At 37.3% G+C, this 27956-nt stretch overlaps 2 protein-coding genes across 3 annotated transcripts in view; both read right to left on the bottom strand.

Moving 5' to 3' along the window:
• Window positions 1-27956, bottom strand: part of GRIP1 (glutamate receptor interacting protein 1) — a 660679-nt gene that overhangs the window by 375784 nt on the left and 256939 nt on the right. The gene's annotated exons all lie outside the window — the stretch shown is intronic.
• LOC113921965 (histone-binding protein RBBP4-like) lies at window positions 5786-7066 on the bottom strand. Its single transcript, XM_035721786.1, is given in 3 exon segments — window positions 5786-6631; window positions 6633-6994; window positions 6997-7066. Coding segments are annotated over 3 exon segments (1278 nt in total).

The raw sequence follows: 27956 nt of genomic DNA, 5'->3' as shown, positions 1-27956 counted from the left end.
ACCCAGCCCTAAGATGGCCCCAATGATTCTGACCTCATAGTATTCACAATCTGCTGTAATCCCATCCTCCTGGGATTGGGCTGACCTGGTGACTCTCTTCTAATAAACAGAAAGCAAGAGTGATGGGTTGTTAGTTCCAAGACTAAGTTACAATGAGACTGTGGCTTTTGTCTTGCTTGCCCTTTCTCACTCTCTCTCTCAGCTCACTTGCTCTGAGGGAAACCAGCTACCATGTTTGAGCGACTTAGGGGAGAGACCCACATGGGAAAAACTGATGTCTCCAACCAACAGCCAGCAAGGGCCTGAGACCACAGTCACATAAGTAAGCTTAGAAGGGGGCCCTCCCCCGACCCAGACTTGAGATGACTACCACCCAGGTCTAAACCTTGATCACAGCCTATGAGACACAGTGAGCCCGAGCACTGAGCTAAGCTGCGCCAAGACTTCCAACTCACAGGAACTGTAATATAATAAATGTTTCCCGTTTTGAGCTGCTATATTTTGGGGTAATTTGTCATGCTGCAATAGATAACTAATAGGATGGAATTAACCCCAGATAGATTAATAATAAAATACTTGTTCTCTGCCTCTTTGTTACGTTTCCCATGACAACTCTCAATTTATAAAAAGTACTTTATAGGACATTAAAAGTGCACTGTCAGTATTTTCAAGTGCACAGCATAATTCTCTTTAGGTTGATACAATACTGTATTTGAGTGGCAAGACTCTTTCAGGGACGGACAGTTGAAATTCCGTTCTAGGATAGGCTACTATTCAGCAAGTACACTGTGCACCTGCCATGTCCCAGGCACAGGAAGATAAACAGGACAGAAGAGCCTGTTTCAAAGAATGAGAGAGAGAGAGAGAAAGAGAGAGAGAGAGCACACGAGAGGGGGGAGGGTCCGAGGGAGAAGCAGGCTGCCCGCCGCGCAGGGAGCCCGATGCGGGACTCGATCCCGGGACCCCGGGATCACGACCTGAGCCAAAGGCAGTCGCCCAACCCACTGAGCCACCCAGACGCCCCACAACTCATTGTTTGTGCGACAATGATCAAGCCATTTAATTTTCCAGTACTTTCCCCCCTCATCTACAAAATGGGCAGTAACAATAATAACAGCTGATTTATCAACTTACAAGATTGCTAGAAGGGCCACAAAGTAAAATGTGTATAAAAGCATTGTAAAATTCTGAAATAAAATAAAGCTATTATTATTGCAATGCTTATTATCAAACTATAGTATCCAGGCTGTACTACAGAAATAGCTAAGAATGATTCATAATTAATTTTCTGTTTATTGGCATGTGACATTTCTTTTCTATTAACCATTTAAATATGTCCTTAAATTTGAAATTTGCACTCCAAAGGTTGTTTTTAGTCTTTATTTTTTTCAAAATGATGCAATCTAAATTACTCCTCTTCTGAACTTAAACCTCTCATAATTTCATTTTAATTTATTTTCTCTGAGAAAATAGTTATTGTAATGGTTTAAAGAAAAACTGAATGAAAATTACAAAGAACATGAAAACTCTAATCATTTTGGTCAATTAAAAACTGTCATAAGCAAAAACGTTTCTGTCCTATAAAAAAGAATTTTCTTTGATGTTAAATTTAAACAATGTTTAGAGCTACCATTTAGAATCAATTAAATGTTCGCACTACCTCTATTGCCTTTCTTCACTAACTTCCTCTGATATACTTTGTGATATAGTAGATCAACATTTTAAAGTGAAAAACACTTTATTTTTCATATTTTCAATATGCCACTATACTTCAATTCATTATTCTAATCCAAATAGCCAGTCCATTAATAAAAATGTATAGGCAAGAATAACTGATTCCATTTTAGGGAAAGAAATCAACAATAAACTGCTTTGGACTGAGCAATCAATGGTTATTGAATTCTAGACCCCAAGCTAATATTTCCAGCTACACAGGTCCTTGAGACTTGAGCTGCCCACTTTGTTTTTAATGAACAAGGTCAAAATCATGAACTGAAAATACTATGACACTAATAGAATACCTCAGAAAAATTTTAGCCTCGAGGCATCATCAACTGCCAAGTATCTTTCTAGTAGGCCTAAATATTAATATATACATCAAAGTTGAAGATAGATTTGTCCCTTGGAATCCACTATTCTAGTTGTCTACAGTTTGGTGTGAAATAAAATAAAATTAAACATTTATTAAGCTCCAACTATGGGCTAGCCTAAGTGGAGAGGGAATACAAAGATGAAGTATGAAGTGGATGAAGTAGATAAAATATAATTGAAAAACTGAGAGAAGCTCGAATGAGGAATGATTTTGAGCTTCCTATTTTGGACAACTTTTTCGAGGACAATGCCTTTAAAAGAGAGAAGGAAAGTGGATCAAGCCTGTTTGGAGTGGGAGATAAGGTACTGACTTCAGTTTAGGAAACGCTGAAATCTGAGATGATAGAACATCCAGAGGAGAGTCCGCAATATGGATCGAGTGCTCATTCATGAATCTAAACTACAAAGAAGAAGGAGGCAAAGGTTTCCCCGGAAGAGTTTACAGATGGAGAAGGCAAAAAGCCAGGACTGAACTCTGGGGCATTCAAGAATACAAGGGGGAGAAGTAGAAGGTGATCAAAGAAAGGCAAGAAGAACCAGGAAGAAAATGGGTCATAGAAGCCAAGCAAGGAAAGACTCAAAAACCGAAATGATGACCAATGTTACAGAAAGATCAACAATATTAACACCATTTTAAAGACCACTAAATCATGATGTACTATATGTTGGCTAACTGAACATAATTAAAAAAACAGTAACATTTTGAAATCTTTTAAAAGACCACTAAATCTACATTCAGGAAGTCACTGGTGATCTTAACTGTATCACTTTTAGTGGAGTTTCTGGTGTAGCATCCGGAGGACCACGAGGCATTGTTCTTCAGTCTAATATTAACTGAACACCTTCTTTGTACTTTGGGATGGGAAAGTACAGGCTGTATATATAGAACTCTTTATAAAAGATACTTGGGAGGGGACGGAGGGAGCAGAGAACTCGGAAGTAGTCTACATCTTCAGTTGAGCTTGTGTTTAGGAGGGGAAGAACGGGTTCGGAGTTCAGGAGACAGGTACAATTTGGGAGTAACTGCTCAGGGAAAGGGAAAGGGAGCAACTAGAGATAAAAGCAAAGACTGATGACTAGTGTTGAAAGCCCAGCTGAGGCTGGAACTCCTCAGTTTGTAATACCACCAACCTCTACGGTTGTATGGTCTTTTTCTTCCAGGAATGTCAGTAGCCTAGGAGCAGAGTAAAGAACTCAGATGGTTTGGTGCCACTAAGGCCAAGTACTGGCAGGCACGTGAGGCAGAAGTCCAGGACAGACCAGCACTTGAGGGGTCTGGAGATTAAGCAGGGAAGTGGACGCTTCATGAAAGAATGAGAAGTCAGCAACATTCTGACAAGTGGAAAGGACACGTAGGAACTGAAGGCCATGGTGAGCTTAACATTCAGATTTGATGGTGAGGGAGAGGTTGGAAAATGGGATTTTATGAGATTTCTGAGACGAAAAAGATACAAAAATAGAGAAAACCTGCTAAGATTAAAAATTACCAAATGTCTTAACAGAGCAAGAGAAGGGACTCTACATTTTGAAAAATGATACATATCACTATTTTTCTCTATACAACGTAAAATTTATACTTTGCTCTTAACATTACATAATTCCAGGTAGTATCAGGCTTGAGATTACATTTCAAATCAAGAGACCCCTGTCAGGTTAATAAAGTACTGCACTTTCTAATTATTTGGGAAACTTGCAACTTTAAAAAGAAAAAAATAAAAATAAAAAAACAGAGACTTTCCAAATGAAAAGAATAAATAGCTAATCATCTGAGACAATTACAAAAATCCAAGTAAGACACTTTGAAAGTGAAGTCCAAACTGGATAAATATAAATGACATAACCTGCACTAAGAGTTCCTTGATCACTGCTGGCAAGAATCAGAATAATATTCACTCTTAAAATTTATACTTTATAGTAAATAATTTCACTCTACTTGAGAAATATTTCCCATCAGCCAATTATTTTATTTGGCAAGGCGGATATGATTCATGTGTGACTTGGTAATACAGAACATAAATAAAACTAATTCCTATATCCTTTTCCAATTCTCATGAATTCAAGGATTTATTTGGAACCTCTAAGAGAACTCTTACTTTTATGACAGATTTATGCCTGTATTCACGTTGTTGTTCATATAGCTTCACTGGTTTTGTGCAGTTTAACTTTTAATAATTTGAGTTTTAGGTATTACAGACACAATATGCATTCACATTCAGATGGCCAGATATTCACATTCCTCCTGCTCTACTTCTATGCTGCTGAAGGACAGTGAACAAGGCTTAATCTAGGTCCCCACCCTAGACTGGATTTGTTTGCTCATCTTGGTGATAATAAATTTTCTTTCAATCTAAATATGCTGTGAATACACATTAGTTCCTAATTTCAAATTTAGTGGGGAAACACACATACACATGCCACAATGTTATACCAGAATGTAACGCAAATTGTCCTGTTCAAAGTGCAATTGAGTTCAAAATAATTGAATGAAGAGGAGGGAGAAGAAAATTTATTTCTTTACAAAAATGGTTAGTCATAACAGCAGTGGATTTTGCTGCTTGTTCTACCTTTGGAGACATGGAATTATATCCAAGATGACTCAGGAGTTCAACAACCTGTCAGGGGGGCCGAGGTTCCCATCCCGACAGCACCCTTGAATGGCAGAATGAGGGAGGAAGGCACACAGCACTACAGTTGGGAGATATGATGCACTTATAGCTCTCAGCATATAGTATGTGGGGTTGTTTTGTTTTGTTTTGTTTTGTTTTTATGTAGAAAAGCAATTTATTCCATTATAAGCACTTACACAGTTAGTCATGGAGAGTAACAGGCCTGCTGGTGAAAGAGGTCACACAAAATAGAGATGGTACCAAACTAGTGGTCAAAGACTAACTCCTAAAAAAAAAAAAAAAAAAAAAAAAAAAAGCAACACTTATCCAGGATTAACTTAATTTTAAAAACAAATACAAGCTATCAATTCACTCTTCTCAACTCAACTGAACAGTCTACCTGTGGTATAACTGTCAGGTAAAAACATACATCTTTACAACTTGGTGATCCCAAGTTTTTTAAAAAACCATTTCACAGAAAGGAAAGCAATATGAAAACAGCTCAAGAAATACACTAACAAGCAAAAATATATGGGGGAAAGAGGAACACATAGTTTTGACTTAACTGAAGAAACTGAGAGGAGACTGGTCTACATAGGAAAATGTGCATCCTGGAAAGTCAGGTGTAAGAATTTTAGAATAGGAATTTATATGACTTGAATCTCCCCCATTTCCTGAATAAAAACGACATCTTGTGGTATTTATACTTCATGGCTCAGACACCTACCTCACTTGGCTCTACTCCTTCCTTACTTTAGCCTTTACTTAAAGGAGTCTGAAAATCTTGGGGATATAGCCTAAGAAGAAAAATAACCACACATAATATTCCCCTTTTTGTGGCTACTTTAGACCTTTGTTACTAGAAAATTCCGAAAGAAAATTTAAATATAAGTCTGTGGCTTTACTGAATCAAGTCCCCCAGTTAATATTTAGAAAACACCCTCTGTTTGGGCTAATAACATTGTTGATGGTACCTACCACAGAGCGATAGCCAAACAAAGTCTGTATCTCAAAACCAGTGTTAAGTCAATCTCAGAGTTGAGAGGGAAAAAAAGAGGAGTCTAAAATCACAAGAAGTGCAGACATATCTAGGACCCTTGTCCTTCTGGATCCACGCTTCCTTCAGGATCTTCATCATTATAAATGTTCTCTGCCATTTGCCCCACTTGCATGATACTGTCTTCTGATACAGAACAAATCACCCAAGGTTCATTGGGATTCCAGGAGAAATCAGATGTCTTGGCAGTGTGACCACCACGAATAAACAACAATTCTGGTGGCCCATCTTCTGCATCTTCTGCATCTTCTGGGGATCGTTCCTCTCCAATTTTACTTAGATCCCAGACTTTCAGTCTGCGATCAGTACCACTGGAAGCCAAAATCGTCTCATTGTGAGGTGACCACTGAATCTGGAATATTTCATCCTTATGTGATTCAAAGGAATGCAACTTAAGTTTCAGATTTCTCAGATCCCACAAGGCAACAGTCTTGTTGGCTGATCCTGTGGCCAGAATGAACTCACTATAAAGATTGAAAGATAGGCAGTTCACTTTAGCAGTGTGAGCATCAACTGAGTGTCTTGGTTTGGAAGTATTGTTTGAACGAGTATCCCAGGTCATAAGTTTCTGATCATCAGCAATTGACCCAAACAGAGACTCATGAAGCAGATGCCAGGAAACATCTACTACCGCTGTATGTCCTGTAAAGATGGTCTTCGCATCCACCACTTTTCCTTCCTTTGGAACAGCACTGATGTCCCAGAGGCAGATGGTATGGTCGTCTGAAGCACTAAGTAAGTGCCCACTGAAATTTGAGTTCCAAGAAAGTCCATAGCCTTCCTTCTGAAGTCCACGCAGATGCAAGTCTGGGTTGCACTCTCCAGAAGTGTCTGGTTTGGGAGGATGTTCTGTATCGTCAAAAAGAACATCACTGGAACGGAGTCTTTGTTGCAATGATGCAAGGGTTCTGGGGCATATAACGCGCCCAGTTTATTTCTCCTTCATGGTTGATCTTGATTTCTATTTCATTTTTTCCACCAACTGAGCCAAAACCTCCAAATTCTGCTTTCTCACTGTCGTAATGTGAAGCATCAAACTGAGCATCATTGTTAGGGAGCTGCACACTGGCTATCACAAGATGGTTTTGTTCATCTGACGTGTGTGTTCCCAGGACAAGTCGATGAATGCCGACGTCTTTCCCTTCTGGTCTGGTTACATCTGCAAGCCACTGTGCAGTTAGGCTAGGCCACTCCAGAGCATGGGTCATCACCAAATCGTAAAGAAAAGGGGTGTTTTTTTCCATATTTTGTACTCTTCATTGATCACACGTTCTTCTACTGCATCATCAAAGGCTGCTTCCTTGTCGGCCATGGCGGGCAGGCAAGACGGGGGGATCCCGGGGTCGAGCGTTGCGGGAGGGGCGGGGAGGCTACGGGCCCTCGCTCTGCGCATGCGGCCTCTATTGTTTCCTGCTCCAGCATATAGTATGTGTTTAATGAATATTTGGTAATAAGATCTAACAGCTCAGATAATTGTATGACACTGGGAAATTTAATTAAGCTCATTTGGCCCCAGTTTTATGGAGAATAAGGATGATAATATCTGTCTCACAGAGTTGTGAGAATTAAACGAGCTAATGCACGTAAAGTACTCAGCACAGATCCCAGCATGCACTAAACTCAAAAGTCTGCACATTAACAAGTGTGTTGAAAAAAACAAGGTAGGTCTATACAACATTATAAAATATGAACACTTCCTTTCCACTTCTATTTTCTTTGCATTTAGATCTAAAAAAATCTGTTGTTAGAACTGTGTTCTCTTATGCTCCTGGGGTAGCAGAAGGGAGAGGGACAGTATCAGAATTATAGATATGGCAAACTCAAGTTCTTATAGCCAAAGAGTACTGTCTGCTAAACCTCCTACTTATTTCAGATACATGCATAATGACTATAAAGTAATGAGGTAGGTTTCTGTGGGTGGCTCACGAGAATCAGTCTCCACAGATTTTTAAGCAAGAAACATCTATGGATGGCCCAGAGTGTATCTAGGCAGGTAGCCAGGCACTGTCCTAGGTGCTGGAATATGAAGATGCCTATGTGGCACCAACAGGAGAGAAAAGAGAGTAAGTGAGGCATCATCCATATGCAAAGCACCCCAGATCTAACCCTTGGGATTGGGGTAGGGGGGAAAGCTTCACATGGAAGCAATCTCTGAAGCAATGGGAAGGGTTTGAGGGAAGATAAGATTAAAAATACACCAAGTTCACAGAGTTAAATACTTATGCCAGTATTCTTAGCTGACTGTAATCCTGAGTTAGATTTCTCCCCCCTCTATTTAAGCCTTGGAAAAACAATTACTGAACAAATTACAATGCTGTTAAGGATAATAATCATATGCAAAATCAGAGAGCTGGATTGGAAGATCCCAAGAGTTTTTTTGAGCTGTAAGATTCCTTTTATGCCTGATCATTTTCCAAATGGTCCTAAAACACCATTACACAAAGGCTTGGGATTTTTTTTTAAAGATTTGATTTATTTATTTGAGAGAGAGAGAGTCAGAAAGAGCATGAGAGCAGGGTTAGGGGCAGAGGGAGAAGCAGACACCCCACTGATCAGGGAGTCCGATGAGGGGCTCAATGCAGGGCTCTACCCTGGGACTCCCAGGATCATGACCTGAGTCAAAGGCAGACGCTTAACCAGTTGAGCCACCCAGGCGCCCCTGGGATTTTTAAAAACGAAAGAGGTACTTGTCCCTATAAATCATGAAAATTTGGTACTGATAGATAAGACTAGCCATAAACAACAGTTCTCAGGTGCTGGGAATTCCCCAACTCTACGTCAATAATGAAAGGCCACTGTAAATCCATAAAGTGGACATTTACAACCAACTGCTGAACACCTGTATTTGTCACCCAAAATTTTGACAGCTTCTCCCTTAAAAAGTGATGATTCCAGGCAGGATGACATGTACTGAGCAAAGTATTTTCAAAGTATAAGTTTGTGTTTGTGCCTTCAAAGTACTTGCAGGAATGAATTTTTCCATGTGCTGATCACAGTTTACAAACACAAGTGTTAACCCAACTGTAATTGTTCATAAAATTCTCCACTGCAGCTATTTTGTTCACCTACATCCCATTTTTAGGATCAGCAAGATGGCCACTGTTGGCTTCACATTCTATACTGGTTACATTTGACATGTGCCTACTTTTATTTCAAAAATGGGGCTTCACAAATCAAATGTTATTTTCCGCACCTGCAAATTCATGAATCACATACCAACACCAGCAGAAGAGCAACATGAAAACTAAGACCAATTCAGCAGTACTCAGAAGCACCTGTTTTCACAAAACGCAAACCACTGCACTGAAATTAGGCATACATTTTAAAAGTTTATTAGTTAGATGCATCTCCTGAAAAGGAATTCAGACATTCATCAGAAAGCAGTAAGATTTTTAATCTCACACTGAATTTATTTCTAAATATAAAAAAATAATACTCTGAATCATATTTAACAAACAGTAACTGATCTAGAAAATAGCTTGACATCCCAACAACAAATGTAAAATTTCCCTGGTTATCTATTGCTAGTAAAATAATAAACAACAGAAATGTAAGAGGTCCAATTATCCATAAAGCACAGAGAACGGTGATGCTGGGGACTGTAACCTGAAACACCATGTACAACTTTGTTCACTCTCTGGAAAAGAATTTCTTTGACATATAATACTTCCCCCAAAATGCACAAGCCATTGACAGTCTCTATAATGTAGTGATTTTCAAAGTATGTTTTTGTCCTACAGAAAATGAACAAAAAGCCACAGAACAATCATACATTTTAGTATCCTCTGATTACATGGCAAGCACATTTTTAGCTTAAAAGCTACGCTCAATGACTATTTAGAATCCAAGTGTAAAGAAGACCATGACACATTTTACTAATCTACAGATAAAATAAACCATTTTCTCATTCCTCCAAAATACCACTGCCATTCAAGCAACCCATGGCAGTATTTGACTAAGAGACCTATATATGAATGGCAACTGCATCTCTACCTTTTTCAGCAAAATAAAAGCTTTCTCCAATAACTATGCCTCTTTTGGCCACAGCCACATTTTACCTGTTAGTCAAATATTGCAAAGACTTTGATGGTCAGGTCTGGCTCGGAACCTACATTTTCCTAAAAAGAAATGCATTTGGAATTCCAAATAACTGATTTTGCAAACGAACTTTCAGGGAACAGCCCATTCAGAAGATGTCAATACACGTATTATGTTAAAAAGAGTAAGTACATTTCTAACTCCAGAGGTTTTTATGCCCTAGCCTTCTATCTGGATCGCCACACAGTCGCTCTGTCTTTTCAGTCAGGGTCAGCTCAAACATCTAGTTTTCAACGAGGGATCACTTTAGCTAAAACACTCACCCCTCTCACCACCGTCCATACTTTCTTCTGTAAATTTGATTTGATTTTCTTCATTGCACTTAGCACTATTTTTTATTTTCTATTTCCCTGTTAGATTCCTGGTTACAATAGGGCAAAGATCATCTTTGTCTTCTGTACCACTCTATCTCCAGCATCTAAAATGATGCCTGACATGTGATGGGTATCATCAAGTATTTGCTGAATGAATAAAAACTGTGAAATGCTTACTCTAATCTCCCTAAACTTGACAGGGTACAAAAGTAAAGAAGAAAACTTGAGCATTATATTGTATCCTATATTTTAAATATTACTAATTATGAATAATTTACTTAGCTATAACCCTCATAATATTTTGGAGTTGGTTCACAGTTTCTAGAACAGAGATCTTTAAAGGTTTAGAATATTAACTGAAATTCAACTCAATTTCTACATATCTATAGGCCTAATTGCTAATATTTAATTTAAATCCACACATTCAAAAAACTCAGTTCTATGGTTCAATGTTTCAGAAAAGTTTTTTGGCTCTAAACTTACATAATAGTTGAGATACTAGGGTAGAACTCTAATACTTCAAATAAAAAAAGCATATAATCAATTCTATTATATATTCTAAAATACCACTGGGAATATTTCCCTCTGGCATCACGGTGAATCATTCTGTATTCCACTTTTTATCTCTCTTTTTTTTTTTTCTGAGTTGGTACTTAAATACTTCTTGACTGAGCTAATGCATAGACTTCTCGTAGTGGAGAAAAAACCTCTGATTGCCCATTTGGGAGCTGTTAAACAACAACAAAACTCTACGCATACTCATTTTGAGCACCTATCCTTCTATATTAAAAAAAAATTAATGATGTTTAAAGGTAAGATTGAGGAGTTATGCAACCATCACCAGTCTACTTTTCAGAACATTTTCATCACCCCATAAAGAAACCTTGTGCCTATTTGCATCAATACATGATCTGTAGAGTCTAGCTTTTTTCATTTAGTGTATTTTTGAGGTTCTTCCATATTGTGGCATATCCTAGTCTCTTATTTTTCTAAACGCATTTTGAAGTAGTGTTATCTGAATGTACACTAATAAAAACCCACCTTTTGAATCCTAATACTTATTTTGAGTTTCATTTCCCTTTGCATGATCACCTTTCATTTAATCTTTTATATCGTCATTATAAGAAATTAATCAAATGCGCAATCCATCCAGTACTCATTACAAATTCCCTAAGGTATCCTCTATCTGTTGAAACTCTCTTAAATCATCAGAACTGTATGTTTAATCAGTTTTCCTGGTTTGGCCCCAAGAATAGTCAGCATAAAGCTGAGTCAAAAGACCCCTCTTTCCTAGTCCCCTGATTCACCCATCAAATCTACATAAACATCTTCCAAGTCTCTTGAGCTCTATCCCCTCTCCATACCCCCAACTTCCACATTTCAAGCTACCTCCTACGAATTCTCCTTGGATGTCTTCTTGGCAACTCAAACTCAGTATGTCGAATATATTCCTTCTGTTCATACCTGTGTTTTCCCACAACTGCTCTATCTGCCCTTTTATTTATGTCTCTCCCTCTACTCCCTTTTATACACTAATACCACACTAATCTTCCTAAAGTACAGCTCTTTCCTGTTTTTACCTCCACCAAAAAACATACAATATTGCCCCAGTGCCTACACAATGAATTTAAGCTTCTTAGCCTGCCATTTATAACTATCCAACATGCTTTATTTAATATCTTTAGGAATACGGTTTTCTTCCACTAATATTTACTAAGTGCTCACTATGTGTCAAGCACTAAGTGCTGTATTATGTCATTTAATTCACAATAACCCTAAGAGGTGGGTAGTTATTGACTCAATTTCACAGATGAGGAAACTCAGGCACAGACAGATTTACTTGTCAAGGTCACGTATCTATTAAGAGAGAGAGCCAGGATTCCAACTTAGGTATTCTCATCCAGGTCCCACATCCTTAACCAGCAGGATACAGCTGTCTCTATAGAAACAGAGATCCCCTTAGAGTAAAGAAAAGGTGTTATTTTGGATCTCACAAATAACTATGTAAGTGCTGTGTGTGTGCATGTGCACACGTGTTTACACATACACACGCATGCATGCACACACCTGTAACTTTTGCGGGGGGGGTCTTGCTGTACTGTACTTGATATTCTAGAGCACTTTGTTTCAGGGCATATGCTGATAAGGAAGAACTGTCCTGCATATATCCAAATCCTTTTATGCAGCTGTCGATACTGGTGGAAGAAGTCTGGTGAGATGTGGATGGGGAAGTTGTGTGAATCTCTAAAACAAGATCAAATTCTGAACTAAAAGCGAGGGCAGAAAGTGTCAAATACACAGTGGTTATACTGCTAAGAAATCTGCTCACATTTGCCCACAGGCTCTTTCCTTCCTCCACCTGCCTGGGCTGTGCCCTGCATGAGAGATACAGTTCTACTGACTACACCTGCCATTGATTCCTCTGTCCAGGGTCTTTAGCACTAGGCACTGGTGTGTCATGCCCTCATTTTACAAATAAGAAACCGAAGAAGCATAGAGTTCCAAATGATTCATCTAAAGCCACACAGCTCCTCAGTCCCATTAAGAAAATTACATTGTTGGAGGGTAGGAACTTTAATTAAAAAATCTAGTTTCCATCTCTGGCACTTATTTCTATCAAATAAAAATAACCAAAGAACCATATTTTCCAAATTAAAAAACTAGAAACTAGCCCATCTGAGTTTCAGTCCTGGTTCTGGTCCTTTGTAGCTATGTAAACTTTGATTTGGGCAGGCTTAGAGACCTCAGGGACCAGGATTAGTAACCACAGAACTCTGAGGCGTCTCTTGATCTTTCCAACCCCATCTCCTTTGCATGTTAACTTGATTCTCTCCTCTTCCTGACTGTTTTTTTATTATGTAGTAGAGGGCACTGTCTTGAATTTTGCAAACTCCCAAAGGAGTACCGATTGGCCCAGTTGGTTTTTATGTCCATTGTCACAGCAATCACCACAGCCAAGGAAATGGTACAATATGTCAGTTTTGATCAATCAGTAATGACTGAATTAGAATAGTGGTATATTAAATATGAGAATTGTTCTTCCCAAGGAAAAAGAAGAGTTTCAGGGCATACAAATAATGTCCACAACATTATGAAAACAGAAAACACTAAAATGTGTTTTTCATTAAATGAATGGCAGGTTTGGTGACATTTTAGAAACAAAAAGAAAAAAAAAAAGTAAAGAAAACTTATCACATGGATGTGGGCCCAACACAGAACTCTTCTGGTTTGTATAGTTAAAACAAAAATAGCATTGAAGGAATTACTCACCTCCACATACCATATGTTACATCGATAAAAAACTAATATGAATAGAGAGGAGGCATGAAATCTTATTGCACGTCAAATCTAATACAATCTATATTTATTTGGGTCAAGATAAAACTTTAAGCATAGACTGCATTTGTTGGAACATGCAAACAACTTAACATATAATTCAGAATTTGTTTAAAAGAGACATAGGTTTATTTAGTGACTTGCCTTTTTTGGAAGTGAATGTGTTCATACCAGAGCGATTTAAACAAAAGCTGGATATCCACACAGTACGGATGCTGAGAAACGACTTCCTTTATTGAATAGTAGGGTTGGCTTCCCTAACTGGACTCCAAGATTCCTCTAATATTTCCTTTTTTTTTCTTAAGATTTTATTTATTTATTTGACAGAGAGAGAACAAGCCGGGGGAGCGGCAGGCAGGGGGAGAAGCAGGCTCCTCGCTGAGCAGGGAGCCCGATGCGGAGCTCGATCCCAGGACCCTGGGATCATGACCTGAGCCGAAGGCAGATGCTTAACCTACTGAGCCACCCAAGTGCCCCTCCTCTAATATTTTCTGATAGAGTTATGCCAGTTTAAGTCTCCCAAAGGGATAATTATTGACAGAAGTGACTGGATTTGCAAACCACAGAGCAAATGGGAGGTGATAACAGTATATACTTTGCTTTGGTTTTTGAATCCCTGATAATCACTGCCATTAACATCATCTACAAATTCACTATCATGTTAATTTGACTTGCAATACTGTATTAGGAGTTAGTTCTTTTTCAGGAGTTTAGTCTAAGATAAGGTGACCCATTGCTCAAAAGAATAAATCTACCTATGCGGGGAAATTAACACTTCTAATTCATATGCAGATGGATCCCAGCCCTTAAATATCAGGGGAAGAGTCATCAGAAAACTAAAGATGAGTGTGGAATAATGGACGAAGGACTAGAGCCTTTTAGGAGGTCGGCCTCCTAGTCCCCCTTCTGAAGGCTCACTGGGGCTTGCATACCCCTGAAACATGTAAGCAACCTAGTTTGGTCATCTAAAAAAACACTCGAGGTGGACGAAGTGCATTCTAAAGTCCCTTTCAACTGTATTTATTCCTTTAAATTATTCTATGTGGGAAACAATACAGCTTGAGATAATAAAGTTCATGACCCAGAATACTCCAGACAAATGGAACATGGTAGCCAATCAATTTTCAACAAAACAACTATACTAGGGATGGAAAGCAATTCTTAGAAAAGAAAAATAAGCAGCAGAGTCATAAAACAAGCAAGTTTGCCCTGTTTCTATATAATCCATGTTTCTTCCAATTCACTGGGGATTTCTTGAGTCAAACTAAGTACAGCTAAGGTTTGAATCAACCAGTCTCTCACATCCAAGACCTGTCAGTTTGACAATCACTGTTTTTAACATAGAAATAAATGGCTTTTATGCTTGTAAACCTTGGAAAAGTAAAGATAACCTATGAAGTGTGCTGCATTCTCTCCTTTCCTTTCCCCAGCTCCTCTCTCCTCCCTTCCTCCAGATCCCCTGGCTGAGGAAGGCAACTTTTCCTTAGATTATGTGTTCAGTTTTTATACACATTACAGCAGGGATCAGCTATCTTTCTAAAGTAATTGTAAAAGTTCTTTATCCTTTTGGCACACTTATCAAAAAACAAAAAACAGACACCTAATTATATGTCAATTCCAGGAACTAGAGAGGATGTGGTTACTGAACTTACCAAACAAACAAACAAACTAATCAAAGGAAGTAGTGAGAAAAAATTACTTGTACTAATTACCCCACAGCAATTCCTAAAAATTCTCACACTACAAACACACACTACCAATGTTGTTTTATACCCAAGAAGAACAATGCAGGGCATTTTTCAATGAAATAAAAAAAAGGAAGCACCCCTCTTAAAATACAGTTTGTACATCTAGGCATTTGAAAGCCTGAATTCCCTAACTAGGGATTTTAGATGCGCATATTGCTTAATAAAGTAACTTAGCTAACAATGTTTTTATACACCCACATCACAATTTTTGCTCAGTATCTATTAGAATAGGCCAAATAAAATGAGATGAAATGAAATGAAATGAAATAAAATAAAATAAAATAAAATAAAATAAAATAAAAATTTGTAAATACAAATGACCTTTTCTCAAAAGGTCTAAACCAGATTCTTGTTCCTCCCCTTTCTCGAGCTTCTCTGAAGTGAAATCAGTAGGAAAGGTGAGTAAACCACTAATGATTGCCTCTGTGAGTCAGGATGAAAACCTTGGTTACCATGGAGGAGCTCCTTGCCTAAGTGAATGCCATTACCCATGTGCAAAAGGTGCTGGGGCCAGAAGGGAAAGTGACTCACATACCTTTCATGTGCATAAGAGAGTAATTCAGTAACCCTCCCCTTCCCTGCATGGTTCATGGCAGGTCAGGATTTCTACCGTGGATATGAACAGTGCTAAGAGCATGCTTATAGAATGTACATTATCTGTTTTATAATTTGAATATTATTTAATGTGGTTAAATAAAAATACATATTATGATAGGGCCGAAGGGTTTTTGTGTGACAGATTAATCAAAATATGATATGCCAGAGTGTTTATTTTATTTTTTATGCCAGAGTGTTTAAAAGGGCATTGCTATGACAGTATTTAGTGAAAAACAAAAGCACCAAACACAATAAAATTGAAATTCAGGATCCTTTTCTAGCTTTTCATTACATTCAGGTTTATGAATCAGTTTTGGGATCAATGCAAGTTTTTCTTAAGGAAAAAATACCAAATGAGTCATCTGTGTGAGATTTTCAAAGCAAATGGTGCTTCCTGGCAGATAAGATACAATAAAAGATGAACTCTAAGATTTGCCAAATATGTTCAGAATTTCAAAAGTATAAACATTCTCCAAAACTATTAATATTCAATGACAGATTACTGTCTTAAAGGAATAGGAATCTCCCTACTGACAATTCCTGCCAGAAAAACAATTCCCTCCGGACACCTGGGTGAATTTTTTTCATTGAAATCCCAGTTAAAATCCTTCAGCCAATACCTTTATGTAACTTGTTTCAGAACTAAAACAAAGGTTAAAATCATATAGCTCTCGAACTTGAAAAATCTTAAGAAATAAAGCCACCTCTTATCATATTTTAGGAAACAAAAACCACGAAAGTTTGGTGATTTGCCCAAAGCATCTGTCTAGATTATTTAAACTCTAACTCTAGAATTCTGAAAAGAAAGATGAGTAATGAAAGCAGAATTTAAAAAATCAAATATAGTCATCCCATGCACAGTGATATACATCAAGTCCATATAAAATCAGGGAAGATATAAAATCAGTCTATCATCATTGCCATCATTGCTAAAACTCAGTTTTGATAGAGTTACAGAAAAATCATCCATTTTTAGAATAACTTCTCTTCTGTAGCATCAGACCCTATTGACATTTTAATTCAGGCTTTGACATTTCATGAGATTATAAACTGTGTTATATTCAAGATGAAGGAAAGGATGGAGAGATTCTAATCAGGACGCACAAGAGAAGAGACATTATTTAGGATAAAGTTAGGTATCAGTGAGCACTTGAGAATGTACTAAAGGAAAAGCAGACTTACTGGAGAGTTTTCTGGGAAGGTTTTCCTAGCTCAATGTTCCACTATTATATGTCTAGAGTCCTGATGTTAATCTGAGCCACTAGATAAACTGACAAGGCAGAGAGTTAAGTTTATTTCAAGAAATAAAAGAAAAGAAAAGAAAACTACAGGGAGAAAAATAAGAATGACACTTCTGGTTTATCAATAGCACCATTAACTAAGATGTGAACGTCCTCAGTAAATTCCATCAAGTTTGAACCTTAATGTAAATAGTTTTTCTAAGCCATCTAAGCCATCTACATAGGGCATGCACTTCCAAATTATGCCAAAGACTAATTAAAATAGATATGCTGTAGATGTAATTGAATTTAACCATATTACCCATTTAAGAGGATTAGTTTTAAGGATCTTACCCTTTAATACATTTCTACAGCTGTAAAATATAAATGGATGTCTTCCCTACCCAATGCAAATAGGCCCCTGAACCTGAAGCCAAAAGAGGCACTGAGAGGTCATTATATTGTATGACATGTCTTCTTTAAAAGCCCTGGCTCTTTGACATTTGATGAAATGTCAAATCCCAAGTGTCTGGGTCCATTGAGACACATGCTGTTTATTATGCAGAAGTTGGAAGTTGGGGACCTCAACATGCATCTAACTCCACAAAGTTAAATATTACATAACGGGTGTTTTCAGATAAAGCACAGGGGAAAACATGCTGGTTATGTATCTAAAGCAAATGACTTTTGATGTTTAGCATCTTATCCTTAGCATGACCTTCACCAATCAGACCAGTTAAGACATGATTCTCTCTAAGTTACTGCACTTGACGTATAAAGACTAATGCCTTAGTCTAATATATCATTCTCCTTAACTCTAATTTGAGGGTATTTCTTAGATACCTTCATAAATACTTCTCCTTACAGGCATATTTTGTAAGCTTATAAAGTATTTATTGTGTTTTAAAATTTGTACCAAAACTAGGAGGATGCAGGCATTTGAGAGAGATTACTTGATTCTATTTGCACAAGCACATCCCAGTACAAATGCGAGAAGGTGTGAATTTGACTCAACATATATTGGTTGTGAGAAATTTGTACAATCGACACCGATGTAATTAAAAGTTCCTAAGCTTTTCTTTTTTTAATCTCCAAGTTTTCAGAATTATGCATGCAAGCAGATAGTATTTTTTGATCTAACACGAATATTAGCTAAATTTTTAAGTATATTATGGAAACTAAGTTTAGGAAACATATACTGTCACTGCATTAGAACAGTTATTAATGTAGGAGCATTATAAAAGAGAAACATCTCTAAAACTCAGAGATTACTCTGTAAAAGCAACATAGCCACATCATTCAAGCAAATGTCAAAGAATTATATCTTTTCATTATTATGTTACTGCCACCACATGACTTTTCAACCCTCAACTTTCAACAACCACAACAGAATTTCTGGCATTAAAGCTAATTCTCATGGATTTCAATATCACAGAAATAGAATCGAAATTATTTATTAGTCAACACTCAGAGATTGTAAATGGGATATATTCATGATTAGACATCAAAAGGCCAGAAAGAATTAGAATTGAAATACAAGTTTATAAAAATCCTTATTCAAGAAGATAAAAAAAAATAACTTTTAATTTTGTAAATGTAGCGTATATGTAACTGTCAGTTTCCCACATTTAGGGCACTTCCATAAACCCAGTGATCTCTGCATGTAGCTGCTTTCTCTCTGTACCCTTAGGCATTTCTGGGCATTATGAATCTATTGGGACGAGTCTAAATCTCACCAGGAATTTAAAACACTGATAAGTACAAGAATGATTCTAGTTCTCTGCTGTTTATCAGCTAATTTACAAATGTCTTAATATGGATATATTGTTTTATTCTACAGTATCACTGATTCCACCTGATGGCAAATAAGTATTCCCTTAATTTAATAGTAAAATGATGAACATGCCTCAGAGAAAATCATCTGAACCTCCTTCTACAAACAACACCTCAGATTAATCACAGATAACTGTCTAGAAGTCTGTCCCAGGAACATTAATGATCAGCATCAACTTGAACATGAACAACTATTTGTTCCAAAAAAGCTAGTCCTCTCTATTCAGAATGAAAAACAAAACAAAACTCTGTTATTTAAAAATAACTACAACAGAACATATTCTAACCACCACAACGTCTTGCAAGATACTTTTCTGAATGGTTCATTAAAATGATAACACAAGCAATTAATTGCATTTAAAATACTAACCAGGCATAGAACTGGACCGGTTATACTGTCTAGATGCTATCTGATAGCTGTTCTTGCAACAAATCAAGCAAAATGTAGCACTTCAGTACTTCCAGACTGCTCACAGAGAACACCATCTGGGAAACCTTTTGCATTTAAGATTAAAGCCCCATACAAGGTTTATTGTTAGCCCAGCACGCGAGAAGGAATAGGAGGGTGGAGGGAAGTGCTTACTTCGAAAATGCTCGGAAGCGTAATAATAGACATCCTCATAGCCCTCGTGGTAATCCTCTTCTGGTCGGTACTTTTTCCCCTTTCTTCTCCTAGATCTTCTTATCTGCTTGACAAAACCCAGGAAGCGGTCCATCTCTCACTCACCGTGCGCCTGGTTCAGCCAGCCCCAGAGCGGAGCAACAACCCAGCGGCTTGGGAAGCTGGTGGAGCATGAAGGCTCCACACCAGACCTGGGGCTGGGGACGCGCTACCCTTCCATCTGTCTCTGTGCTACCATCAACACCCAGACTTTAGCCATGGGAGGGGAAAAATGAGCAGCGATATGGGCTTACCCTAATAAGATTTCTTACTTTGCTCAAGAAACGGTCAGATGTGCAATTAAAAAAAAAAAAAAAATATCTAAATAAAGGAAAAGAGAGAGAGTGAAATAATGAAGAACTAGGAGAAAAAAATAAACAGTAAAGCTTTGGACTTCAAACGGCTTCAAAACGAAACAACAAAGTTCAACAAGAGATTCAGTGGAAGCGAGAGGAGTCCCGGCAACTAGAATTTCACTATCCACATCTCCCTCGTCAGGGGCGGGGGTGTAGGAGATGAGAGGGGCGGGGAAACACGTTAGTCAATGGACTGAACCAAAGCGGGAGACTGAACCGGCTTTTTCTTACCTGCTAATCCCACCCCCTAATCCTAGCACCCTTTATCGCAAAAGCACAAGCTTGGGAAACTTCTCAGCAAGCTCTTGTTTTTGTACTGAGCAGATTCATTAACCCTTTGTGCTCCCGTGCATATCATATTAATGAGCCCTAAAGTGGTTTCATCCATATGCACTGCCTCTTGCTGACAAAAGTGTGCTCTATGTGTTAATTGGAGCAGCAGGGAGAAGGCTCAGCAGCTGCTTTCAAATGACACATTTACCCACTGGGCATTAATGTATTCCAATCACTGTTTGATCTAAATATTAAAATGCACTTCACAGAGAGGCTTCTCATAGGTTTAGTAACTGCATACCATAATCAGCAAATAAAAGAAATGGCATGGTTTTTTGGGAAAAGAAATACAAATAATCCCACTCTGCTTACACCGAACTCAAATATAAATCTGAGTTGTTACACTTTAAAAAAAAAAAAAAAAAGATGGGCTAAATAGCAAATAAAATTTAGTTCTTCTTGGTGAAGATGGAGAGAGGGGGAAAAGTATTAAAAAATGCTCACACCCTGTTCATTCTTTGTCTCTAAAATCACAACCCTTTTTTTTTTTTTTTTTTTTTTGAGTACAATAATCAGAAACATTTCAGACTAGACGAAAGAGGTACTCTAAAGTCTGGACAGGTCAGCGTTAATCATGGATAATCTTTTTCTCCCTAGGTTCTTTATTCGGGTCTTTAAATGAATGTGATTTTTTTAACACCAGGAAAAATTCAATTTGTTTATAATATAATTAATAAACATGTCAGCATATCATCTATGAAACTAATAATATTCTTCAGCTCCACATTCCCAGAAATGTAATTTTTTAAAAAGCTCTTTACTGTATAAATGTTGTTTAATATCTATGTAATATCAGTTTTTAGGACCATCCTAGAGGAAAGCAATTGTACTCTGCATTATCTGTTGCTAGATTCACAGGAATTTGTCTCTCCTCTAGATTTAGACAGTTCTCTATTTGCAGATATTAACTGCTAATAATGGAGTGGGGAAACACTTACTCACAGAGGTAAATATTCATCAACCAAGAACATTTCAACTCTAAAATGTGTAAAGTGAGATTCGATGGTTATATAAATTTCCCCTATTCTCGAGATTTTCCATTTTTTATGCTTTATGAGTGAGTTTGTGAAGAGAAACACAAACTTAATGACGCTGACAAAAAGATACTATAAAATGTTTTATGAACATCTTTAAACAAAAAATCACTTGTCCTTAGGTTCCAAATCCTTTCTTTCTTATTCTGACTCCCTCAACCAAAATAAACGAACAGTTAAAAAACGGTGAACTAGAAACTTGAAGATCTGGAGTCTAGACCTTGAATAGGTCACTAAATAAATGATAATAATAATTCATCATCTGTTGGGGTGCCTGGGTGGCTCAGTCGGTTAAGCGACCAACGCTTGATTTTGGCACAAGTCATGATCTCAGGGTCATGAGATGGAGCCCTACATGGGGCTTTGAGCTCAGTGCGGAGTTTCCTTGAGATTCTCTCCATCGCCCTCTACCCCTCCCCCACCCGCACATGCATGCATGTTCTCTCTTTCAACAAATAAATTTAAAAAAATACATTATCTGTTCATTTAAACTCCGTAACAACACTGATAAGGAGGTGATAACTCCATGAGTGGGGAAAGGTTCAAAGATGTTTTAGTGGTTTGTCCAAGGTCACAAAAGTAACACTGCCAAGGACTACCTAGTACCATGCATCTTTTCATACAGACTCAGAGATTATCTTGTCTAAGAATTATTTGCATTTAGTGATTCATTGTTTTCTATGCAAGTTTGCTCTTGAAAATAGTTGTTGACTTTCATTTTTAATTGGGATAAACATAAAATCTGGTTTATATGTTACTAATCTGTCAGGTACACTTGTCCTCTAGAGATTATTCAGGCAACAAATTTTACCCAACTACTCCTGAATTATTGTAACTCCTAAGTTGGTGGAGACCACATTATTTAAGTTTTGTAGTTGTAAGTTCCTAGTTGAATCTAAAAGAACTGATGTTATAGGACAGATGATGTTTTAATAGAGAGAAAATCCTTTTTGCATAAACCAACTTCGAACATTCCACTACAGTTTACTGATTATTAATTTTAATATTTAAAGAGACAGATTTTCTCAAGCAGTGGTAAGCAACCATTTTTGAACAAGAACCAATACAAAGTAAAATTACCTACACACCAATCAGAAATTCTGCTTTACCTTTCTATTATTTTCATAGGTTTCAAATGAATTTATTTGGAAGGTTAACATTTTGGTATCTGATTATAACAAAATGTTTATAGAAGATGAGGTTTATCGAAGACGAGGTTTGGTGGTGTTTGGGAAGAGTTTATAATTCAGCCATATACTTGGAGGGGTATGGAAGAAGGAACAGCCCTATTAAAACAATCATAGATGCTTGAGAGGCAGGAATAGGGAATCTGCTATTTAAAGGAGGTATACTTGGGTCACAAAGAATGAAAGAACGTGGCAGTGTACCATGTGAAGGTCATGGAGCATGTGTGTTATGTATACCAAAATAAAAGACAGAGGACAAGACACATGCCTCCCTGTCTGAGGGGTGGTGCAGGTGGACAGGATCCTTTCATCCATCTTCCTGGGTCCAACCTCTGAATTTTTCCCATCTTCTATCCGAACTCTTCCATGGTTAGCAATGGAGGACCAACCGTAATTCTATAAGGACTTGTTATGACACAGTAAGCTAATACCCTACCACAATGGACAAATTAGTGGAGTGAAGTTCAGGTCCATTCAGTTAGGTGTACTACTGTTTCTGTAGAGAATTACCCATTTGCCAATAGCACAACACTGGTAAGTGGTGCTATTCACCAGTTGCTGCACTCTGTAGTTTAAACACATGGAATAGTTTAGAAGTTGCAAATGGCAGTTCACAGAAGAAGTACCTCCCACAAATGGGTTTTGTTTGGCTCACATAGGTGTATTTTTTGTTTTGTTTTGTTTTTTGTTGTTGTTTTTAAACGGGGTCAATATCTAAACGTCAGGAATTTCACAAATAAATGCGACTTTTTTTTCCTTGAAAACTCAAAAGATCTGGCAACTGTGGACCCAATTCCAACATGGCAACTACTGATTAGAGCTGAGTGGTGGCTGCCACCCATAAGTAAACATGTGCTTTCCACTTAGCCACAGTCTCCTCCCCTGGGCCCAATTCTCTCATTCAGTAACCACCTGGTCCCTGGAGGCATTTACGCTCATGAACTTGTTTGAGGTATTATCCTGACTAGCCAGTTCCAAAACACCAATTTCTTTAAATTACAGCTCCCCTTCATTTTCATGTAAAGAAAGCAGATTATTATCACAAATTGGTTGTAATTGAGCTAAATGTTCACTAAACTATAAAATTAAAATTCTTAGAAAAAAATTGTTCACAAGAGAAAATAAAGCAGATTGAATTATTCAACAAAATGTGCTTCAGCCAACGATAGCAAATATGTCAGGGAAAAAAAAATAAGAATTAGCTTCCCCCCCCCCCCCAACCCCCGGGAAGTAGGCAATTGCCTGAACAGCAATTACATGGCTTCCACACTCTTCTTTTTTTTTAAATTTTTTTATTGTTATGTTAATCACCATATATTACATCATTAGTTTTTGATGGGTTTCCATATTCTTCTGAATTAGATTCTCCAACCCTTTTTAGGAAAAGAGAAATAGACCAACAACTGAGATTAAATCTTCCAATTTACAACCTTCCCTAGATCACTGATTAAGTAGTACCCTTCCGTGTTTATTTAGATTGAGTATTGGTTATAGTATTTTCTGAGTTGCACTTTGGAAAATCTGGTCTCAAAGAAATCTTAGACATTAAATCAATCTGGCCTTTTTAGATGCCATGGTGTTCGCAGATGATGCCAAGAACTATGGCCAATTCCCTTGTGATCTTAGAGAAGACACTCCAACATACTGAGGATGGCAGAGGAGGAAGGGAAAACACTCTGGTTCCTAGAAATGGCCCCTGGTATTCTTAATCAGACTCTATCAGACCCAACACTATTATGTTATAGCAAATGATTTATAATATCCCCCTTTACTAGTCTAAATGAAATTCATATATCATGTGATGGATGCATACATAATTTAAACATAAAATAACATCATCATACGTAAATATATGTTTAATAATACGTATTTAAATTAGTATATCTGAGGATAAAATCGCACCAGAAGATGTAGTTAGTTCCTTGTACTTACTTCTTTTTTTATTTTCTTTTAACTGAGGTATAGTTGACACACAATGTTACATTAGTTTCAGGTGTACAACATAGTGATTTCACAAGTTTATAGGTTATGCTATGCTCACCACAAGTGTAGCTCCCATCTATTGCCATACAAAGTTGTTACATATTATTAACTATATTCCCTGTGCTCCACATTATATCCCTGTGTCTTATTTATTTATTTCATAACTGGAAGTTTGTACCTCTTAATCTCCTTTACCTATTTCATCCTTCCCCCCCCAACCCCCCTCTCCTCTGCCCACTGGCAGCCATCAGTTTGTTCTCTGTATTTATGGGTCTGTTTCTGCTTTTTATTTGTTTGTTTATTCATTTGTTTTGTTTTTTAGATTTCACATATAAATGAAATAATTTGGTATTTGTTTTTCTCTGACTTTTTCACTTACCATAATACCCTCTAAATCCATTCATGTTGTTACAAATGTCAAGATCTCATCCTTTCTGAGTGATATATGAAATTGTTGAATCACTATATTGCATACCTGAAGCTAATATAACTCGATATGTTAACAACACTGGAATTAAAACAAAATTTAAAAAAAAAACCTCATCCTTTTTTTATGGCTGAGTAACATTCCTGTGTGTGTGTGTGTGTGTGTCTGTGTGTGTGTGTGTGTGTGTGTGTCTGTGCTGTGTACCTTGCCACTTCTTCTCTATCCATTTACCTATTGATGGACACTTGAGTTGCTTCCATATCTTGGCTATTGTAAATAATGCTGCAATTAACATAGGGGTATACAAATCCTTTGGAATTAGTGTTTTTGCTTTCTTTGGGTAAATACCCAGTAGTGGAAATATTGGATCATATGATAATTCTATTTTTAATTTTATGAGGAACCTCCATACCATTTCCCGGGTAGCTGCACCAACTTACATTCCCAACAAACAGTGCACAAGAATTCCTTTTTCTCCACATCCTTGCCATTACTTGCTATTTCTTCTCTTTTTATTCTAGCCATTCTGACAGCTATAAGGTTACTGGGGTCTTGATCTGTATTTCCCTGATGAGGAGTGATGTTGAGCATTTATCACGTGTCTGTGGACCATCTGTATGCCTTCTTTGGGAAAATGTCTATTCAGATTCTCTGCTCATTTTAATTGGATTATTTGGGGGGTTTTTTGTGTTGAGTTTTATAAGTTCTTTATATATTTTGGATACTAACCCCTTACTAGTTATATCACTTGCAAATGTCTTCTCTCATTTAGTAGGCTGCTTTTTCACTTTGTTGATGGTTTCCTTCCTTTTTGCACCTACTTCTAATGAACAATTTTAAGTTGAGGAGATGATCAGAAGCCATTCCATACAATGTACAGAAAAATAAAAGGGTTGAGTCACAGATGGACACCAGAGTAAAAATGAGTATGTCTGTTGTATATTAAAACTGTGAAATACTTCATCTCAAGAGAATGAAAAGATAGACTTGAGAGAATATTTACAAAAGATCCGTCTGATAAATGACTATTATCCAAAATATACAAAGAGCTCTTAAAATTCAACAATAAGAAAATAAACTGGGGTGCTTGGGTGGCTCAGTCGTTAAGCGTCTGCCTTCAACTCAGGTCATGGTCCCAGGGTCCTGAGATCGAGCCCCACGTCGGGCTCCCTGCTCAGCGGGAAGCCTCCATCTCCCTCTCCCACTCCCTCTGCTGGTGTTCCCCTCTCGCTGTCTCTCCCTCTGTCAAAATAAATAAATAAAATCCTTAAAAAAAAAGAAGAAGAAAAGAAAAGAAACTACCTGATTAAAAAATGGGCAAAAGACTTTAATAGACGCTTCACCAAAGAAAATATACAGATGGCAAATAAGCCTATGAAAAGATGTTCCACATCATATGCCATCAGGGACAATATAAATTAAAGCAACATTGAGATACCACTAGACACCTATTAGGATGGCCAAAATCCAGAGCAACGACAATACCAACTGCTGGTGAGGATGGTGAGCAACAGGAACTTTCATTCATTGCTGGTGGGAATACAAAGTGGTATAGATGCTTTGGAGGACAGCTTGGTAGTTTTTAAAAAATGAAACATACGATTACCATAAAATTCATCAATCACACTCCTTGGTATTTACCCAAAGTTGTTGAAAACCTATGTCCACACAAAAGTCCACACTGAGATATTTACAGTAGCTTTATTCATAATTGCCAAAATTTGGAAGCAGCCAAGATATCCTTCAGAATGTGAACTGATAAATAACTGTACTATATCCAGATAACAGAATATTATTTATCACTAAAGAGAAGTGAGCTATCAAGCCCTGAAAAGACATAGAGGGAAATTAAATTCCCATTATTAAGTGAAAGAAGCCAATACGAAGAGGATGCATACTGCATGATTCCAACTATATGACATTCTGGAAAATGCAAAACTATGGAGACAGTAAAAAGATCAATGGTTGCCAAGGAGTTAGGGAGGAGTGAAGGATGAGTAGGCAGAGCACACAGGGTTTTTAGGGTAGTGAAACTACTCTGTATGATACTGTAATGGTGGATACATGGCAATTATACATTTGTCCAAACTCATAGAATGTAGAATACCAAGAGTGAACCCTAATGTAAACTAAGGATTCTGAGTAATAATGATGTGTCAGTGTAGGCTCATGGATGTAACAAATGTACCACTCTGGTGGGGGATGTTGATAATGTCTACCCATGTTAGGGGTAGAGACTATATGGGAGATATTTGTACATTCTGCACAGTTTTGCTGTGAACCTAAAACTACTCTAAAAAATGAGTTCTATTAAAAAATATTTTATGCCTCTGTGTATAACAATATTAGCTTCTAGGTTCAAACAATTATAAATAAGTGTTCACTTACAGGAATATTGTCATATAAAATATTTGAAATTTATACAAATGCAGGACAAATTTTCAGCTTTGTAAGGACTTCTCCCTCATTTCAATACTTCTAACACCCCAGCCCATCTTTCACAAAATGCTGTTAGCCCCATTTTCCCTTCCAACTTGCCTAGCATTGTGGTAATCCAAAATGCCCCTATAAATTTCTAATAGGGGCATTTGGGGTTGTTCCAGCTGATGACCCCTGAGCTAAATTAACCAAGCAAATGCTGTCCTACCCCTGAAATTCTTCCTCTGTACTCTCATACCTCCCACTTCTCTTTGTTCTCCTTATTTAAGACACTTTGTAGTGTGAAGATGAAGTGTATTATCCAGCTATTTCAGTAGCTGATATCAAAAACAGGTAATATCCTAAGAATCTAAATTGTATAATACTAATATTTTCTGTCTTCTTGCTCTTCATGAATTTGCACAAAATGTAAGAGAAACTAAGTTCCAAAATAAATGCTTTGAATTAAATGTAAGTGCTTCACACCAAGTCCAAGGCATTTAAATTATTGTTCTGCCAGTAACCTCACTTAGATTTACTAGAAAGAAAACAATGCCTGTAGGTATACTAGCATTAAGTCTTTCTAAAGAATCACCAAAGCCCTGCAATCAACAAATGCTCCAATTCTTACATTCGAATGATGAAAACACTTGTTTT

Source organism: Zalophus californianus, chromosome 9 (assembly GCF_009762305.2).
Source record: "Zalophus californianus isolate mZalCal1 chromosome 9, mZalCal1.pri.v2, whole genome shotgun sequence".
Classification (NCBI taxonomy): domain Eukaryota; kingdom Metazoa; phylum Chordata; class Mammalia; order Carnivora; family Otariidae; genus Zalophus; species Zalophus californianus.
This window is presented reverse-complemented; position numbering and strand designations above follow the sequence as displayed.